Raw genomic sequence first — 21,785 nt, 5'->3', positions numbered from 1 at the left:
ATTCAATTCCTTCTTTCATGTTGATTCTGAAATTTTGATTCTGAAAAGAGGTGGATGGATTGCTAGCTGGCAGATTGAGGACTTCTGTCATGTTTACTGGTACCCATTGCAGAATGCTGGATATTATTAGCAGTGATGGTAACACAAGTGAGATCTTCTGTACCTTTACAGGGTTTGGTACAATGGACCATTAGTGAACATACATCCCAGAAAATACAGCTAGAAAACTATGGTGGATTACTTCAACTTAAATATCCAAAGGTGTATTTGAACTTATTTGAGGATGCACTATCTGTATTGATAGTTTGCTCATAATATATTGTTTGCCAGAGAATAGTCATTGAACTGAGTTCACCTGATACAACAGTACATGCTTCACAGTGCAACAACATTTCTCCTCTCTGGGAAGCTAGTTTTGCAGAATCATAATTGATCACATTCACACACCCCTTGGTTCAAATATGATGAGCCAAGCAGTGGCCAATGACCTGTTCCTGATATAATAATCAATCATTTAATCAGACTGAGTGCGCATGGATGGTTTCTGGCAGGGTATCCTGTGTTACGTGCTCCACCAGTCGCTGCCCATTATGTTGACTTCTGGCTGGTTATCATGCCCTCAATCAGACAGAGATGAAACAGATTAAATGCTGATTCACCTGGGACATTGTGCAGACTCTCCTAACCGTAACCGCTTCACTGGGCACTATGGATGGTATAGTTTGTGACCTGGAGGAACATCCTTGCTCCAGTAAGCACATTAATGTTGCATTTTATCCAATAATACTGTCATCAGTCAGGCATAATTATAATAGTTTGTAAATAGTTTGAAATGTACCTTTGGCACAACATGATGATTTATTGTGCTAAGTACGAGATTAAATAGCAGCTCAACTGTTGGATAACAAGAAATAAAACTGGAGGCAAAATATTCTCCCACACATTATGATCAGTTTCCCAGGATGTGTAGTTTGCACTCTTCACCACAGGAGGAGAACTTGCCTTACAGTTCCCTGCTATGTGTTATTTTATTGAGATGTACTAGTTTGTTAATGAGTTGTAGACAAGGAGATAATGAAACTCACAAAATAATCTCTTGATCACAGGCTACTTCAGCATCTTGCTTGACAGCTATTCTAATAAGATGCTGCTCCCTCCAAAACAGCCCAGCATTATGGCCAATGATCCCCTTTCCAAGGGGGCTGGGATAAAGTTAATATTAATAAGACTTCTGATGATCCGGTCAGAAACCTGTAGGGTGGAAACAGCAAGCTATTTTGCAGCTTAGCAAGCCGACACTTGGCTTATTGGACTGCTTATGACTTGCCAAACTGGAATTTAGAAATGCGCATGTTAGGATTTCCTGCCATCCTCATCATACTACCGCATTCACTGGTAGGAGCTAGGGAGCAGAGGCTCCATTTCTAACTGGGCTCCATGGAAACTGTAGGCTAGGACTGGAATCTTAACAATAGGTTGCAGATTTTCTTGCCCCTATTTTCTTGAAAGAGAATAGGAAGAAAATTAGCTAACCACCTTTTCCTCAGGCTGGGAATTGTCTCCTTTTATCCCGTACTCACCCAGGACATCAGTTCATTTTTCACAATGTTAACACTGAAGCTAATCCTTCATTCTGTGCTCTGGCCAATGCCTGCTCTAACTCCTGATGCCCTTTTATTACATTGCTGCAATCGCTGGTGTTAATAAACAATAAACAATTTCTCCCACTTTTGACAAAATTCCATTTGCCTTCGTAATTACCACTGCACCTGCAAACCAACTCCTTGTGATTCTTGCACAAGGACACCAGATCCCTTTGCACAGCAGCATGTTGTAATTTTTTACCATTTAAATAATAGTCCATTTTGCCGTTATTCCTATCAAAATGGGTGGCATCACATTTACCAACATTGTACTCCATCTGCCAGACCCTCGCCCACTAACTTAGACTATCTATATCCCTTTACAGACTTTCAGCATCCTCTGCTCACTTTGCTTTGCCACTCATCTTAGTGTCATCTGCAAATTTTGACACACTACACTTGGTCCCCAACTCCAAATCATGTATGTAAATTGTAAACAATTGCGGTTCCAACACCAGTCCCTGAGGCACACCACTAGTCACTGATCGCCAACCAGAAGAACACTCATTTACCCCGACTCTTTGTTTTCTGTTAGTTAACCAATCCTCTATCCGTGCTAATACATTATCTGTACTACCATGCACCTTTATCTTATTCAGCAGTCTTGGAGCGGCACCTTGTCAAATGCCTTCTAGAAATCCAGGTACACCACATCCATAGGCTCCCCATTGTCCACTGCACATGTAATGCTCTCAAATAATTCCACCAAATTAGTCAAACATGACCTTCCCTTCATGAACCCATGTTGCATCTAATCAATGGGACAATTTATATCCAGATGTCTCGCTATTTCTTCCTTGATGATAAATTCAAGTATTTTCCCTACTACAGAAGTTAAACCTACAGTTACCTACCTTTTGCCTACCTCCTTTTTTAACCAGTGGTATTACATTTGCTGTTTTCCAATCTATGGGAACCACCCCAGAGTCCAGCATATTTTGATAAATTACCACTAGTGTATTTGCTATTTCCCCCACCATCTCTTTTTGTACCCTGGGATGCATTCCATCAGGACCAGGAGACTTGTCTACCTTTAGCCCTATTAACTTGCCCAACACTACCTCTTTTGTGATAATGATAGCTTCTAGGTCCTCACCTGCCATAGCCTTTCTGTCATCAATTTTTGGCATGTTATTTGTGTCTTGCACTGTGAAAACCAACACAAAATACCTGTTTAATGCCTCAGCCATTTCCTCATTTCCAGTTATTACATCCCCCTTCTCATCCTCTAAAGGACCAATGTTTACTTTAGCCATTCCTTTTCATTTTATATATTTGTAGAAACTTTTGCTATCTGTTTTTATATTCTGAGCTAGTTTACTCTCATAATCCATCTTACTTTTCTTTGTAGCTTTTCTCGTGGCTTTCTGTTGACCTTTAAAGATTTCCCAGTCCTCTAGATTCTCACTAATCTTTGTCACTTTGTATGCATTTTCTTTTAATTTGATACCTTCCTTTATTGCCTTAGATATCCATAGTGGATTATGTCTTTTCCTACAGTCCTTCCTTATCACTGGTATATAAGTATGGTGAACATTGTGAAAGTCCTCCACTGTTCCTCAATTGTCCCACCATAAAGTTTTTCCTCCCAGTCTACCTTAGTCAATGCCTCCCTCATCCTTTTGTAGTCTCCTTTGTTTAAGCACAAGACGCCTGGTATTGGATTTTACCTTCACACGCTCCATCTGTATTTTAAATTCAACCATGTTGTGATCGCTTCTTCCGAGAGGATCCCGACTGCAAGATCATTAATTATTCCTATCTCATTACACAAGACCAGATCTAGGAATGCTTGCTCCCTGGTAGGTTCCATTACATACTGTTCAAGGAAGCTATCGCATGTACATTCTATGAACTCCTCCTCAAGGCTACCTTGACCAATCTAATTTGACCAACTGATATGTAGTTTAAAATCCCCCATGATAATTGTTGTACCATTTTTACATGCATGTGCAAATAAATGTTGGGTTTGATCATCACATTCTTGATCATCACATTCTTGATCATCACAGCATACACATCCAATTCCACAAGTTAACTTTTCCTGCATCACTTCTTTCATTACAAGATTGCAAATCCTAACCCTTTTCAATTCCTTTCCTATATAGTGTCTTAGGGCACCCTGATCTATAGGGTACATATCTGAGTGCATGCCACTGATTCTATTTGAAAAAATGTGTATTTACAGATGTGGGCATCATTGGCAAGTTGAACATTTGTTGCCAAGTGTAAATTGTGCTTGTGACGGTGACTGTGAGCTGCAGCCTTGAACTATTGCAGTCCATGTGGTACAGGTATTCCCTCAGTGCTGTTAGGGGATGTGTTGAAGGATTTAGCCCAGTGACAGTGAAGGAGTAGTGATATATTTCTAAGTCAGGATCATGTTTGACTTGGAGGGGAACATAAAGGTGGTGGTTTTCCTATGTGCCTGCTGCTGAGGTGGTGCTGAGGTGTCCTGACAAGTTGCTGCAGTATATCTTGTAGATGGTTCCCACTAAAAGCAGGACACACTCATGCTGGATTGAACTGAATTGTCTGAAACCTGGCTTTTGTGATTCTGGGGAGCATAGGAGGATGTGGATCATCTACTCAGCATTGCTGGCTGAAGGTTGTTGCAATTACTCTGGCTTTCTCTTTTGCCACCATACGTGAGGCTCTGACAACGACAAGGATGGGGATGTCCATGGAGCTTTCTCTTGTCCATCACCATTCACCACTGGATGTGACAGGACTGCAGAGCTAACCCTGAGATCACTTAGCTCTGCCTATGTAAGTGCACTAGGTTGTCACCTCATTGTTAAATATACCTGATGCACTCATAATTGAAACAAAAATGGTCATGTGGATTGGAACTGAATAGCAAAGTGAGTCTTGGGATCCTCAGTTCAGAGATGAGGAGACATTTCTTCACCCAAAAAGTGGTGAGCCTGTGGAATTCATTACCACAGGAAATAATTGATGCCAAAACATTGAATGCATTCAAAAGGCAGCTGGATATAGCACTTGGGGCAAATGGGATTAAAGGTAATGTGGAAAGAGTAGAATTAGGCTATTGAGTTGGACAATCGGCCATGATCGTAATGAATGGCGGAGCAGGCTTGAAGGACCAAATGGCCTTCTTCTGCTCCTATTTTTTATGTTTCCATGTTTCTATGAATGATGCACCAACACTAAAGTCACAGATGGTGATGGAATGCAATCCTGCTGATGGCTCACATTTTCCTGCTCTTGCAAGGCCCATAAACTGCTACCCCCCTGCCCCTCCTGCCACTGGCCCCTCTCAACTCCCATCCCCGCAGCAGATCAGGTTGGTTCGCTGATGCATTTCCTATGTCTGAATGATCTGACCAGAGATGGGGTCAATGTGGCAGTGGCCACTCACCCAGCAGTGGCAACTAGCCAATCAGACAGTTTAGGGACTAAGCGAAGACAAGATGTTGCTTCCATCAGGATTTTTCTGCTCCCACACTGAGGCCATGGCCCAGAGACATTCTGGATAGGGTGTTTGCAGGGGGGCAGGTTGAGGGAGGGGTGCCATCGCTGGCTCACTTTCGTCATCACAGGGCCACAGGTATAAGAGAGCCAACAGCCCCTGCCACAAGTGGCCCTGTGGAAAGGATTGTCCTCCTCAGTGATGTCCTGATAACTGTGGCCTTGCTTTGATACTTCAGAAAGTGCTTCTCCTCGGAGGCATCCTCGCTGCTCCCTACATACATCAATGGTATCCATCTCTCCTATTGGGGCAGCCAGCCATCCACAGCTTTGGGTTCTCTGAGTGGGCACCAGCCTGAGGGATCCACCCATCACCTCCCATTCTGATCCCATGTCATCAATTCCAACATCAGGCTCAGCTTTTGCTCCTGACGGCAGAAACGTTTCAGAGGCAGTAAGACCAGCTCCAGTGCTCTAGGTAAGGCATGACCTGAATGCTATACAAACTAACCATCACTCCTTCCAAATTGTGTCTTATGCTCTGGAAAGAAACCCACCATCCAGCTGGTGTTCTTTGATAATAATCAACCTATCTATCTGTTAACTGGGTTCACATCGGTTGGTATGAACTTAAAACGAACGCATGGCAACTTTCTTTGCTGGACTTAGTTCATGGTTAGTGCTACTCCACACCACCAGTGTCCCAGCCATCCCTATTTATAACTCTACAAATACCCTTCACCCATTTTTAACAGTTCAATTGCCATTAACATTGGCATTTCAAGCTTTTGTTGCATTTTTTCAATCAGTGTTGTTCTTGATTCAAAAGAAGTAGATTAATAAAACTTTGGTTCGGCTTGCATTCAATTCTGGTCACCACATTACAGGAAGGCTGTGGAGGCTTTGGGAAATGTGCGGAAAAGGCTTACCAGGATGTTGCCTGTATTAGAGGGTATGAGCTATAAGGTGAGGCTGGAAAACCAGGGTTGTTTTCTTGGAGAGGCGGAGACTGAGGGGAGAACTGATAGAAGTCTATAAAATTATGGGAGGCATAGATAGGATTGACAGTCAGAATCTTTCTCCCAGAGATGTTGAAATGTCTAATACTAGGAGTCATGCACCTAAGATGAGGCGGGGGGGGAAGTTCAAAGCAGATGTGAGGGGTAAGTTTTTCACACAGAAAGTTGGAAGTGTTGGATGGTGCTGCTGGGGTGGTGGTGCAGGCAGATACAGGGGCTTCTAAATAAGCACATGAATATGCAAATAATCAAATAATATGGACAAAGAGAAGGCAGAAGGGATTAGTTTAATTTGATGTCATGTTCAGTACAACATTGTGGGCCGAAGGGCCTGCTCCTGTGCTGTACTATTCTAAGTTCTATTAAATAGCCCCTCAGAGCAATGGTCTGTTCTTATGGAATTTCTCAAGGTTAGGCCTATTAGTTATTCAAGGGAGTTGTCTGCTCTAGGTTGGGCCCAACTGCTGGCAGGAAAACAGTGAGAAACGGTACTCAAAGCTCCAGCTGTCATTTGAAAGCAGCCACGTGAGTTATTGCTGTACACAACAGGAGACAGGGCTGGCACAAGCAGCAATTCTGCACCATTTACCAACGTTGCTTTGGATATGGTTTTGCTGGATCACAAAGGAGGACAGTAAATCTCTGGCTTGCCAGGGTGACCCTCCCACATTAAGGAATACCCAGCCTCCTTGGTAAGAGTTGGAAAACTCATCCAGAAAGGCTGGATGGAGATGTCTGTAAACATTTATCCCTTAGGCACTGCCAAGGTAAAAGCAGCTAATGTATACCCACTATATCAAATGGATAGGCAAATTTTCCAGCTCATTAACTGTTTCCACTGATTGTTTCATTCTGACTGACGAGGCTGCGTTGTGAGTGATCAGAAACCAGCTCCTTCCATAGCTTCCCAATCACACTCACACTGCAACACTCTAGAGGCAAAATCAACTGGGGGCAGCTGTCGGGGGATGGCTGGGTGCCAGGCAAACATCAAAGCTATGGCAGAGACACCCTCAGTTAACATATACTCAGAAGCCATCGTTTTGCTGTGTCTGCTTGGAGCGTAGTCTGGGAACATGAATTAAACCCAGTCAAGCTTAATGCAATGCAGTGGAGCACAGGACAGAAACACATTGGTCTTTTGCCTCTGAGTATGAGTGCACATAGCAATAGTTGCGGGTCATGGGAGAAAGTTTCTTGCCAGGAATAATGGATATCCTACAATATAAAGGTTATTGTGAGCATTTTAATAAAATAATAAATTACTGTTTAATTCTATAGGCACCAAATCAGCTGATTCAGCATATGATTACTCATTGACACTTAGTCCACAGTTCACTAAATCAGTAATGGGATTGAGGCATATCCCTCCAAGTCACAAGCTGTACCATCCATAGTGCCCAGTGAAGCGGTTACAGCTGGAAGAGCCTGTACAATGTCCCAGGTGGATCAGAATTTAATCTGTTACATCTCTGTCTGATTGACGGCATGATAACCAGCCAGAAGTCAATATAATGGGCAGTGCAGCGACTGGTGGAACACGTAACACAGGCATATCCTGCCAGAAAGCTGGTCCTAGTCTGATTATTATATGTGGATCAGGTCATTGATCACTGCTTGGCTCATTATATCTGGACTAAGGAACACATGGAAAGATTTTTGCTTCTCAGCAGTGTAAGCATTTTCAGTTCAGCTCCCAGAAAACTTTTTCAATAGAAAGGAGTAAAGTGTTGTTTCCTGTAAATGCACACCCCCCCCCCCCCCCCCACCACCCGGTATAACACCATGTCGGACATGTCTGTTCCATGTATATTATAGCACTGGACTGGCCATTCTCAATTCCATGTATATTACAGCACTGGCAATTCTCAATTCCATGTGTATTGCAGCACTGGCCATTCTCAACTACATGTGTATTACAATACAGGCCATTCTCAGTTCCATGAATATTAGAGTACTAGCCATTCTCAGTTCCATGTATGTTACAGCACTGTACATTCTCTGTTCCATGTATATTACAGCACTGGTTATTCTCAGTTCCATATATATTACAGCACTGGATCCTCTCTATTCCATATTTATTGCACTACTCCTTTCAGTGCTTATATATGTTACAACGTTTGGTGATTTCAGTTTCCTGTATATTATTGAAATGAATGCTATTAGTTTTAGAGGTATTTCCTAGTAAGCTGTTCATTGCCTATGTTCCTTTTACTATCTTTTGTATAACCTTTGTAACCAACTTCAGCAGTATTTATCTCATTAAAGCTACTGAGGTTACTTTTCACCTTTTGCTGATCAGGTGATAAACTGGCAAAGTGGTTTGCCTGCTTGTTATAGAACCTGCCAAATTGCCAGCTTAATGACCAAGCTGCAAACTGATTCCTTGTACTCAAGCATGAGAAATTGCTTTAGACTGCGGACTGTTGCTCAGCCTTTAAACTTTGCTACAAGCCTTTTGCAGTCCTTAGTCCTGGCTTTGTAGAATTTATCCATCTGTTTGTGATATACTCAATGTGTATAAGCTTCCACTTAAAGAACAACAATGTGTTAGCAGCAAATGGAATCCCCAACGAAACACTAAAACATGGTGGAGAAACACTAATGGTGTGAATACATGATCTCATTAGGTACTTGTTAATATTTGTCAAAGAATGTTTCTGATCTTTGTATCAGCTTAACTTGCAAGGAATGAGTAAGTTAACCTTGGAGAGCAGTCCACGTTTTTCTCTTTTCCTCTCCTCTGGTTGGACACTAAAACAGAACAAGATTTTTTAAATTTCTTTTTATATTATTGTTTTAAAAGATAAATTGTGAGCTATTTTCTTTTTATTCCTTCATGGAATGAAGAATAGAGAATGAGAATAGTTCCTCACTATCTGCACTGACCAAAACTCTTATGATTTCCAACACCTCTATCAACTTCCTTCTCAACCTTCTTTTCCCCAAGGAAAACAGTCCCAACTTCTCCGATCTTTCTACATCATTGAAATCCCTCATTTCTAGCACAATGCTTGTGAATCTGTCCTGAACCCTCTCTAATGCCATCATATCCTCCCTAAAGTGTGGTGCCCAGGATTGGATGCAATATTCTAACTTAGGCCAAACCAATCCTGCTTTTGTCAAATTAATTTTTCAATAAAGTGATAATAAACGACTGGACAGTGTTGTTTTTTCATCAGCTGGGAGATGAAGAGTGCTTGTTGAGATCCTTTACTACACTCAGTGCACACCTTAATGGTAAAAGGATTTATTGTTCAACCTAGATTCATTTTCACCAGGTCACCTTGGTCCAAAGGACAAGGCAGACTTTACTATTTGCTGTAAGGAAGAAGTACTGGAATAAGTTTGAATTGTAACAAACTCTTGCACGCTACTCCATACATCACCAGGCACTCAACATTCCCTCATTTAGCAGCGTTCTCGACATATATCTGAGCTATGTAAATCTGAAATATCATGCAGGGTTCTATGCAATCCATTTCATGTACTGTCAAATTAAAGGCTAAATAACCAGCATCCTCCACCAGAGACCAACCAGTCAACTACTAACATACAGAGAAAGTATTTGAAATAATTGCATTGATTCAGTTAATTATATCAGCAAACCATGGCATTCTTTCTTACAAAGGATGAAGAGTTCAACTGAAACATGTATCTTTCTGATAGTCAAATGGTGTTGAAATGTCCGTGGTTATTTTTCATTTCGTTCGCTATTGCTGTCAAGATATGCTGCTGTTGTCTTTAGTTGGAATTACTCAGTGTGGCCTTTAATTGCAGAAGTTAATGGTCCTTTAAAACTGGCAAGGTTGAGTGATTGATTCTGCTCGAAGCCTGGCATTGTACAGACTCATATAACTCACTGTGTGCAGTGACAAGCCAGGAAGGGACCATGTTATGACAGTTGTGGGAGGGGACAGACTATTTAAAAGGCTGAGATTCTGAAACATATTCGGAGTGATTGTGAAAGCCTGAGGTGAGTGACAATCTGCCCCCCAGACCAGGGGGCTATGTAGGTCACTCGCTAAAAAGCTGCAGGCCCTTGTTATGTAGAAATGAGAATTAGGATAATTGCTGGAATAAAAGACATGTAAATAAGAATCCTGTAAATAGGAATATTACAGGATATTATTATCCTGTAATATTATAGGATATTACCCTGTAATATCAGGGTTGGGATCAGTAAGGGGAGACCTTTGAAAGGAATCTGAGAAAGAAACAAAGAGTTTAATTGTTCACACCTGAGATTTAGAATAAGGATTATTTTAATACAATTTATTTAATACATTTTCATACAAAGCTGCAGGTCTTGAAAGAGTGTCAAAGTTTGCTCCTGTTGGTTGGTCCCCTTCCATTATGTATTTCAACTTCAAATGATGCTGGAGTCTTTGTTATTTCTGAGTCTCTCTCTGAGCTATCGGCCCTGATTGTGGTCTGGTTGCCTTTCTTCCAGAATGGTATCCGTCTGGTTGCTGTGCCTCGCGGGGGTCTTGCTTCCTCAGACATACGGAATTCCTACAGGTAAGAGATTTAACACAATTCCCTAGATCTCAACTCATCTTACATTCTTAAAGTGCAGCAGGGACCATATTTGACTTCTCACATCAGCAATTGTGTGAAATGAAGTTTAGATAGCACTGAGGGACAATAGGGCAGAAAGGGCAGGGTTTAGAAGACATTGAGACAGTCCAAAATGAGAGCCAGAGATTAGAGCCACACCGAGAGACTGTAAAATAACTGCCATAGCTTACAGCAAGACTGAGAGAGCGTGAGGGCTGTAGTGCTGCCTGAAAATAGTGTCCTTATTTGACATATGTCGTTATCTGGGTAATCACAATTTTTAAGGTTCAAGCGTGGCATTTGTGTCTATGGAATCTTAAAGAAAGTTAATTTTAATGTGTTAAAACCTAGGCAGCATGGAGCCTAGCTACACCTCTCAGAGGTCCCAGTGTTCAGTGCAGTAAAAATAATCCAGATTGAGTCAGGCCTTTGATACATTCAGACTACACTCTTTTATAGATCCAGTCAGTTAAATTTTATGCTCAAGTCTAATATTCCTAAACAGCCAGTAAGTTGACAGTCAGGATAATAAAACCGCGTCACTAACATATATTGTGTCTCTTTTGCATTTTTAGATTCCAGACTTCCTGAGACAGACATTGCTGCACAGGAACCTATTGATCTAGTGGAAAGAAATAATGCATATAGTTCCATGTAAGTATTCCCCCAGTAAGCCTGCTTTTACATTGGGTTGTCAGCAATAATATCAGATTCGGGGTGGAACTGCACTGTGCAAGATGGAAACCCCAAGACCCCGTAATTACTGACATATCTTCAATGGAAGAAATCAATAGCAGAGACAATTCCACTGCTGGGAATCTTACGACATTCCTCCGTCTCCTCTGGACTGGATACTCTGTCCCCATATGAACCTCCCTCTGGTAGGCTAGCCTGAAGGCAATGGGTCAACCAGAGGCTAGGACTGGAAATCCGCTCTCACTGTATCAGTATGACATTTTCATTGCCCACATCAACTATTTCCAAAGCACTAGGACTATAGGCTAACCATTCTGAATACTTTTTGTGCTGAGTGGACTGTTCTTCTTTAGGATCTGGTCTTAGACCAAACAAAATCTTTCCTTCTAGTCTATCACGGAATGTGCCATTTGACAAGACCAGTATTTATTACCCATCCCTAACTGCCCATAAGAATGTATTGATGGACCACCATCAATTGGTTGATCAATTAGTTGATCTATGAGCACAGTTTGAAAGAAACTGATTGTGTAATGGATATATCAAGTGCCTGTGGGGGTCAGTTAGCTCAATCGGCTGTTCCACGAGGCAGAGTGAAACCAACAGCGCAGGTTCAATTCCCATAATGGTTGAGGTTGTTCATGAAGGCTCTGCCTTCTCAAACTGGCTTCTCACCTAAGGTGTGGTGAACCTCAGGTTAAATCATCATCAGTCAACTCTACCCCAAAGGGGAGAGCAGCCTATGGTGCCTGGGACTTTGGTGACTTACATTCATTTCATTCCATATCAAATATCAATGCAATTCGGTGAAGTAGATTCCATTCATTGTAGCTGAGATTCCTCGCATGGTTAACATAACTCTAAATAACTCTAACATAAACTCTTAAACGCTCCACAGCCATCTCATACTGAGATGGTCTAAATAATGTCACTGATTGGGTCATAGATCTAAAACTCACCACAGATAAAGTTCCCTGTGGCTATATGACGCCTTACGCTCAATGCACTCTGAGACTTCTGTGCACAAAATTAAGATAGCAGGAAAATTAGTTTTGCTGTTCTCCTTATGAAAGTATTTGTCTGAAAGGTGTTAAACAGTACTAAAAAAATAAAGATTGGACAGGTGGTTAACAGTGAGACAGAGTGTCTTGGGCTACAAGAAGATATAGGCGGAATGGTCAAATGGGCAGATGAGATTTAACCCTGAAAAGTATGATTTGGTACATTTTTGAAAGGAGTAATCTGACAAGGTAGTACTCAATAAATGGGTGGGCACCAGGAAGTTCTGTGGAACAATCTGTTTGTCCACAGATCTCTGAAAGCGGAAGGGCATGTTAGTAGGGTGGTGAAAATGCATATGGGACCCTTGCCTTTATCAATCAATGATGTGGAGATGCCAGCGTTGAACTGGGGTAAACACAGTAAGAAGCCCCACAACACTAGGTTAAAATCAAACAGGTTTATTTGGTAGCAAAATCCGCTAGCTTTCAGAGCGCTGCTCCTTCGTCAGGTAAGTGGGAATTCTGTTCACAAACGGCATATCAAGACACAAACTCAATTTACAAGAATAATGAATGGAATGTGAGTCTTTACTGCTAATCAAGTCTTAAAGATACAGACAATGTGAGTGGAGAAAGCATTAAGCACATGTTAAAGAGATGTGTATTGTCTCCAGACAGGGCAGTTAGTGAGATTTTGCAAATCTAGGCAAGTCATTGGGGTTACAGATAGTGTGACATGAACCCAAGATCCTGATTGAGGCTGTCCTCATGTGTGCGGAACTTGGCCAACTTGGAAGAGGTGATTAATCAGGTTAGAGGAGGCTAGAAAGCAGGGTTTGGTAGGACTTGTGCTGGGTCACTCTTATTTATACTAACTGGTTATTTCTGTGTGACATTTTTGATGCAATTGATGTAATTTCCCATGGCATTGCATTTGAGTTAAAGTTGGATCAGAGGCTGGGAAGGTAAGCATGCTTCGGGGATGAGTAAGAAGAAACAATGGAAATAGGGGGAAGGGAGAGAGGAGTGGGGAGGACAGAGAAACAAGGAGACATAAGCGAGTGAGCCTATCGAAATGCTACTCTAAAATGGAATCAATAGTAGAAGAAGAAGGGTCAGTAAGGACGTTGTACGCTGTATGGTAAAGATATTGGCGACATGAGAAAATGTGCTTGGTGCGCAAGGATGGCTGGAGTTGGTTCAAACCGTTTCATCCCTTGTTTAGAGTAGGGAGCTGGAGGTGGGAATAGGGTGGAAGGAACGGAGTGGGTGTGGGGGGTGGTGGTGGTGAATTGTTCAAAAGGCAGAATGAGGATGGAAAGTCATTGTTCCTCCATCAGCAGGTTTAAGAATTGCAGTTACACAAATGATTACTTTAAAATTAGGTTACAGAATCAGTTCAGAGGTTGGAACCATGTTGGAAACCTCCTCAAAACCTCTGCGAATTCTATTGGTGTAGTTCGCTAGATTAGTGTGGGAAGCAAACTGAATGGAAAGATGTTTGCAGGGTCTTCATCAACTAAAAAGAACAGTCATTGGGGCAGGGACTGAACTTCCTCCTTGTTGATTAAATAAACTCAGAACAATTCAGAAAGAGTGTCACTCTTACAACTTGGTTCAGTGATACATCTTGCGGATACACAGTGCTCAATATACGGAATTACTGTGATACATGGGCAGTAAAGCAGCAAACTGATACCTAATGGCTTCCGATATATTGTTGAAATGATCTATCACAACATCAGCACCCATTGTAACCATTACTGCATTGCATTCTTTGACACAGCTAGTTTCTTAGATGCACATCTGGTTGATCTCTTATGATGTTGCACGTGGGCCGAGCGTAGTATTCAGGTCAGCCGAAAGAGGGGAAGTAATTGGATCTAGGTGAGGAGGGCAAAGGGATGACAATGGGAAGGAAGTGGGGAGGAAAGAGGAGTTGAATAGGTGGCGAGGGTGGCAGATGGGGGAGGGGAAGGTGAGGGAAGAGTGAAAGAGAGAGAAAGAAAGAGATAAAAGAGAACGTAGAAAGGGGATGGGTGTTTGAACTGAAAGGCATGGTTGGAAGGGGGTGGATGAGGGAAGAAAATAAGTGAAAGCACGTGGACAGTGGAGCAAAGCCAGAGAAAAGACCTCAATTAAGGTTGGGGTAAGGTTGGCAAGCCATCTTCCTGGAAACAATAAGATCTCATTAAGGAGGAAGCCCAATTCCTACCACAATGACTGTCCTTTTCAGTTGATGAAGGGAAGGTTGCAATGAGATATCACTATCTCTGCCAGGCTTGATTTTTCTTTATTTTGGAGAGGTGGGCATGTGCATGGTTCTGTCTTTGCCCATTAAAATGCCAGTGAGAATAGAGACTAAAGGAAGGGTGAAAGATTTGGGTGGCACGGTAGCACTGTGATTAGCACTACTGCTTCATAGCGCTGGGGACCCGGGTTCAATTCCTGGTTTGGGTCACTGTCTGCACATTCTTCTCATGTCTGCATGGGTTTCCTCTGGGTGCTCCAGTTTTCTCCCATAGTCCAAAGACATGTGGGTTAGGTGAATTGGCCATGCTAAATTGTCCCTTAGTGTTAAGGGGACTAGCTAGGGTGAATGCATGGGGTTATGGGATAGAGTCTGGGTGGGATTGTGGTATTGCAGACTCAAATGGTCTCCTTCGGCATTGTAGGAATTCTGTGATTCTATGATTACTTCAAGGGAGAGGTCAGCCTGGGTGGAATGGTTAAAAATTGATGGCTGACAATGATGAGGAAAGTTACTATTAACTGTATATCCTTAGGAAAAGGATTCATTGAACTGGAATGATGTAATTTGCAACATTATCACGCTTCACAAAAGAATTACATTTTGATGAGAGTTATTAGAGATATCTTGTTGTGTTCACCCTCATTCCTTTAATGGAACTGTGTGAAAACTCCAATAAAAAATCATAGTTTAAATAAAACAGACATCAGAAACATTCAGCAGATCAGCTAGCAGATGTGATGAAAGAATTAACAGCTGGAATCTTGCAGAGGTAATGAAGGTTTCAACCACAGGATGGAGAGCTGGTAAGAGCCCCACGTTGTCTCTTTTCAGGAAGGCCTGCCACAACATGTGCCACTCAAACACTTGGCAGACAGGCAGCAAACTTTTCTCAAGGAGCAAGGGCCTCGGTAGTGGAATTCCTGCTTCCTTAGAGCTGCCAGTCTCTCCACTGAACAGCAGTGGAACCGGGAGGTGATGGCGTTGTCAATATGACACACACCTGGGACCCAGGAACATCGACTTCTGGATCCCGGGCCAGAGGGGATTGATGTGGGGAGGAGAGCCACAGAGCTGGGGAGTCAGTAGTAAGGGCCTGGAGTAGGTGCTCTCAGCAGATTCTCTCACTCTTCCCAAAACAGAGTCCTCAATCAGAGACTGAACTAAGAACATCCTCCGCAAGCAATCATCTTGTGTTGCTTGTTCTTTTTTTGTTTGTTGTACTCCCCACATGACAAATCACTTGCCCGCTTTGGGTTAGTACCAGTGGGAGTAGAGTGAGGCCCTTACATGGACAGGAAATGCATCCTTAAGGGCCACAACTGGTGAAAGGGTGGGAAACATCTCATTGAGACGTATAAGATGATGAATGGGATGGATGGGATAGAGGTGGAGAGACTCTTCCTGCTCAGAGAGGACAGTAGGACTAGGGGGCACAGCCTCAAGATAAAGGGGAGGCGGTTTAGAACGGAGTTGAGGAGGAACTTCTTCACTCAAAGGGTGGTGAATCTCTGGAATTCTCTGCCCATTGAAGTGGTGGAGGCTGCCTCGCTAAATATTTTTAAGAAGCGGGTTGATGGGTTCTTGATAAGAGAGGGGATTAAGGGTTATGGGGAGACGGCGGGAATGTGGAACTGAGCCACGACAGATCAGCCATGATCTTATTGAATGGCGGGGCAGGCTCGAAGGGCTAGTTGGCCTACTCCTGCTCCTATTTCTTATGTTCTTATGTTCTTATGATGAAAGCTGTCACGGGCTTCCCAGGCCCTAACTTAATTGGGCTGGAGGGAGGAAACTGGCCACCCGGCCATCTGATTAAATGCCCCCTCACCACGATAATTCGGTAAGGCTACAAGATACAGCCAATGTTTCAGGCTGATGACTTGTCACCAGAACTGGGAAAAGTTAGAAATATAACAGGTTTCAAGAAATTGAAAGGGAGACAAAAGATTAAAAGTGTCGGTGAGTGACAGGATGGAAGCCAGGACAGATTACATAAATGGTGGCCCTTGGTCCAAGGGGATGGCAATGGGATAAGTAAAGGAACAATACATGTTTCTGAGGAGGAGTGAATGACAAACTGATAAATTGATGCAGTCGGACTGGTTTTTATGTTGCTTTACTGATAATTTTGCATCATTTCAGAACATGTATGTTGCCAAATTAGTAAAGTCTCAGTTTGGAATAATTTTGGGTATCAAAATACCTTGTACAATGGAAATCCATTTGTTAGATTACTTAATCTACTTCTCTCTTTATTTTACTAGCTCCACAGATGCTCAAGTTAAGGACATGGATGGCGGGAAATCATATTGTGAGTTAAAAACTACTTTAGTCGCAATCAAAGAAATTGTTTGGGGAAAGAGTGTACCACTAAAACAGAAAGCCAGAACCCATTCCTCATCAAACTTCACTGAGATGGGAAATAACAATCATATATCATCTACATCCCTGAAATCTAGATATCTGGCTCTAACTCTCTCCCCGACTGTACCCAAATTATAGTGAAACTGGATTTAAAAAAAGTAGAACTACATACAAGAGATTGGTGGCACAGTGATTTGCACTGCTACCTCAAAGCGCTAGAGACACAGGTTCAATTCCAGCCTCGGGTCACTGTCAGTGTGGAATTTGCACATTCTCCCCGTGTCTGCGTGGGTTTCCTCCAGAGGCCCTGGTTTCCTGCCACGCTCCAAACATGTGCTGGTTAGGTGGAATTACCATACTAAATTGCCCTTTAGTGTTCCAGGATGTGTGGGTGAAGGGGATTAGTGGGTAAATATGTTGGGTTATGGGTAGAGGACCTGGGTGAGATGTTCCATTGGAGAGTTGATGCAGACTCAATGGGCAAAATTACACCATAGAGATTCTATGAATTTTATTGTTCTGCTATCACATCCCCAAAGTTCTGAACACAAACTTAACTGTTAGTCAACTATGTAAGAGGGATGAGAACAAACAGTATAAACTGAGCACTATTATCTACCAACCGTGAAACAGCTCAAAAGATTATAAAATATTCATTTATTTACTAATCGTAACAATTTTACACCAAATCTGTTGGGTGAGGAACATCTGCAAAATAATATTTGTTCACAGGTTGAGCTGGTGACAGACTAGCATCCTCTTCTGGGGATTACGAACTATGGAAAGTCTGCCTTGATGCAACAATAGGTGCCGGAAGAGGATTGGTATTGGAACACATCAGAGGGAAAAGTTTAAAGCAAACATTGGATCTGTTTAATATTCAAGTAATTGGTGATACAGAGAAATTAATCATCACAATAACATAAGATATGGTTCAATATTCACTGCAGGAATGTCTGACTCCCTGTTGCTCATTGTACTTTTAATCTTAGATGGCCAATGTAGCAAAATTCCTTCAATTTTATATGGAACTGGCAAGGTATTTCAGAGAAAGGCCATATTCACTTGTAAAAAAGGATTTGAACTTCTGGGATCAAAAGTGATCTACTGCAACCGAAAAGGTTATTGGAGCTCCACACCAGTATGTTTACGTAAGTATTTTAATGTTCTGGTTGGTGCCTAATATTCTTATCGAGTAGATGATATTGTTAATTATGCAGTACCTTTATAACAGCAAGAATCATCAAACATTCCTGTACTAAACAGTTGATTTTGTGTCAGTGTTTTTCTCCATTTGGGATAGATAGAAATTCCTGGGGCGTGAGAGGTTGAAGTTGGGGCATGTTGCATTTGGAAGCTGATATGTTGGAGTGGATATTCATCCTCACCCCAACTCCCCAGCGAGAATGTAAATAAAAATACTGATTAGCGATGGGGTTGGGGGGCGAAAGGTGTTTTTTGATGCAAGTATTTTGCCTGCTGCTATTTTTTCTACAAGACAATATTGTTGTTTCTTCTCCTTAAATTTTACCCTCTTTTCAGTCAGCTGCCTAACTCCTTCCTGAAAGAGTTTCTGGATACTATTTCAACTCATTTTGAGAATTTGACCTGCTAAGCTCTGCATGAAACAATTTCTCCCTAATTTCCCTTCAATCATTTTCTTATCTGGTAATGTACCAAAATAGTGAGGAAATAATCAATACTATCTCTCTTATCATAACTGTTCCAAAGGTTCAGAAGCCCTGAGCCTTCCTCATAACCTACTCGTCACATCTTCAATCTCCTAACTATGATACAGTTGCAAATTGGTGAGTGCCAAAAACAAAGTGGAAGAGGCTCCCCTTATCTCACAAAACATTCACTTTTTTTTTATCAGGTCACCATGGTTGAAGCCATTCTTTTCCCTTCAACATCAACTGGAATATAGGCTGATCATTATCCTCTTCCTTGAGTTACATCCTAATACTAAAAGTGTCTGATTTTCACCCTTTAAAACCATTGAGAGACCTGGTTGTACTGGCATGCCTGTAGCATCTAAAAGTTCAGCCCCTAAATTCTTTCACCAGAGACTTGGCAAGTAAAAGCTTGTCTGATAGTCCAACAAACCTTTACTTAAAATTCTTTCTCTATTTCTTTATAAGGGCAGTCCAGTGGTTAGCACCAGGGACCCAGATTCAATTTCAGCCTTTTGGAGTTTGCACATTCTCTCCATGTCTTCATGGGTTTCCTCTGAGTTCTCTAGTTTCCTCTCACAGTCCAAAGACATGCAGGTTAGACGAACTGGCCATGCTAAATTTCCCCTTAGTGTCCCAAGGCAGGGATAGACAAATTGGCCATACTAAATTTCCCCTTAGTGTCCCAAGGCGGGGTTAGATGGATTGGCCATGCTAAATTTCCCCTTAGTGTACCAAGGCAGGGATAGACAAATTGGCCATACTAAATTTCCCCTTAGTGTCCCAAGGCAGGGTTAGATGGATTGGCCATGCTAAATTGTCCTTTAGTGGCCCAAGATGTGTAGGTTAGATGAAATAGCTTTTTCTTAATTCATTCCTGGGATATGGGTGCCATTGGCTGGCCAGCATTTATTGCCTATCTCTAGCTGCCGTTGAGAAGGTGGTGATGAGCTGCCTTCTTGAATCGCTGCAATCCATGCGCTGTGCGTTGACCCACAATGCAGTTAGGGAGGGAATTCCAGGATTTTGCCTCAGAGACTGCGAAGAAGTGGCAATATATTTCCAAGTCAGAGTGGTGGGTAGCTTGGAGAGGAAGTTGCAGATAACCACAAAGTAGTTATGGTAAATGTGTGGGGTTACGGGGATAGGGTAGGGGAAAGGGCCTGTGTAAGATATTCTGTCAGAGGGTTGGTGCATACTTGATGGGCTGAAGGGACTCCTTCTGTACTGTAGAGATTCTATAATTTCTCAAATCTGAACGTTGCACTCAAATGTTATGAGAAAAAGGAATAGGTTGCTTTATTAAATGATAACTATTGGAGTTTGTAACTAAATATCATGAATTTATCTTTTAGCAAGACCAAAATTCTATCCCGGACCTAAAGGAGAAACGGGTGATCCAGGACCAATGGGACCAAAAGGTGAACCAGGCAATCCAGGAATTCCTGGACAAAGAGGACGTCCAGGTCAACGTGGAAAGCCAGGGCAGCCGGGTCATAGAGGTCCTCCTGGGACTCCAGGAATGAGAGGGCCAGTCGGTTTCCCTGGAGTGCCAGGATTCCCCGGTCCCAATGGCAGGAATGGAGTCAATGGGGCAAAAGGAATTGATGGTGATGCGGGAATTCCTGGAGCACCTGGTCTTCAAGGTCCACCAGGAGAACAAGGAATGAGTGGAGAACCAGGCGATCCAGGACCCCCAGGGCCTTCAGGATTCTCGTGTCTACAGGCAAGATCTGCCTTTCATGTTAAGTTAGGCTCTGGCAGTGTAGTGTCTGGGCAACCAGTTGAATTCCAAGAAATATTGTATAATGAAGATGGTGATTATAATGTGGCCAGACGCAGGTTCCGATGCCGCATCAATGGTGTATATGCCTTTTATGCTTATTTTGAAGTGAATAGGAGAAGTGCACTTATGGCAATCATGTTAAATGGTCGGACTGTTTATCACAATTACCAAACCTATTCTTCTTATTCTGAAATGTCAACCGTGGCTACAATTGTGAGCTTGAAAATAGGTGACGAAGTTTGGGTGCAACCCGAAGATTCAGAAAATGGTATTGGTCTTCACAGTCATTTCATGGGATACCTGATTTATAAATGCGACTAAAGAAAAGTCTTATTTTCAGGCACAAATTCATAATTCATGTTCACCTAATTCTAATATTGATCTTTACTGTTGCAACTGTTCACCATTCCACCACTTCATATCTGTTTGTCAGACACCTACTGAGTAATCTCCTCAGAAATCAAGATGTGCTTAATTTAGTTTCAGATATGTAAAAGGTTGGGGGGGGGGGGAGGTGGGGGTGGAGAAATGACTGATTTGTGAACTAAATGATAATTTTGTCTACGTGTAAAGAAAGGTTAGGCTTCATGCCCTCAAGTTGAGAGCTGAATGAATGAATCCCATTTTTTTTATAATCTCCTTTAGGCCCCCGTGCCAGCTCAGGCCCCGATGTGAAAGATCACCCCTCCATCCCTGGGTTCAAATATCAATTTGATCTGTAGATCAGAAATAGGTAGTGCATTCAGATGGCCAAAATTACCTTAAAATAAAACAAATACATTTGTCTCTTTTCAAAGCTTCACCATTGAATTATTTTATTCAGAAGATCTTAATTTGAGTGAATGCAATTCGGAACATGGGACTTAGAAGAAGGAGTAGGCCATTCAACCCTTTAAACTTGCTCTCCCATTCTGTATGGTTATGGCTGATATGGTCATGTTTCAGCACCACTTTGCCGTCTACCCCCACGTCTGTTAATCATGAGAAAGATAAAGGCTCTTACTTCATTCATCACATGAGGCTCTGCATCTATCCATTTAAATGTCATTTTAGCTGCGCCCTTCATTCACACCACATCAGCAGCATTGAAAGAGGTTGTTTTAAACTGAGCAATATTTCTCAGCCATTGAGAACTCTGTGTGTACATATAATCCATAAGGTCCTTTGCTAATGAATGTAGTAAGTCCACTCTTACGGCATGGCAAGACCACATCGACCTGTTCACAGAATTTATAATCCAAATCAATGGCTGCAGGAGGATATGAGCCCTCTCCTTCATTGCCTGGCTCCCAGTATCTACAGCTCACTGCTCTGTGTATCAAATTGTGGGAAAGTTAAAATACTAAGGGAGGTTTTC

At 42.1% G+C, this 21,785-nt stretch overlaps 1 protein-coding gene across 1 annotated transcript; it reads left to right on the top strand.

Moving 5' to 3' along the window:
• Positions 1–10,548: 10,548 nt before the first annotated feature.
• On the top strand, positions 10,549–20,782 carry LOC145357430 (uncharacterized). The gene is made up of 5 exons (XM_080210758.1): positions 10,549–10,615; positions 11,230–11,308; positions 16,870–16,916; positions 17,962–18,120; positions 19,998–20,782. The coding sequence occupies exons 1-5, from the start codon at positions 10,549–10,551 to the stop codon at positions 20,747–20,749; spliced, it is 1,104 nt and encodes a 367-aa protein (XP_080066884.1). The 3' UTR covers positions 20,750–20,782.
• Positions 20,783–21,785: the final 1,003 nt, after the last annotated feature.

Source organism: Carcharhinus amblyrhynchos, chromosome 23, assembly GCF_965287045.1.
Source record: "Carcharhinus amblyrhynchos chromosome 23, sCarAmb.v2.hapA, whole genome shotgun sequence".
Classification (NCBI taxonomy): Eukaryota; Metazoa; Chordata; class Chondrichthyes; order Carcharhiniformes; family Carcharhinidae; genus Carcharhinus; species Carcharhinus amblyrhynchos.
Note: the sequence above shows the minus strand (reverse complement) of the source record. Positions and strands in the feature narration are given on the sequence as shown.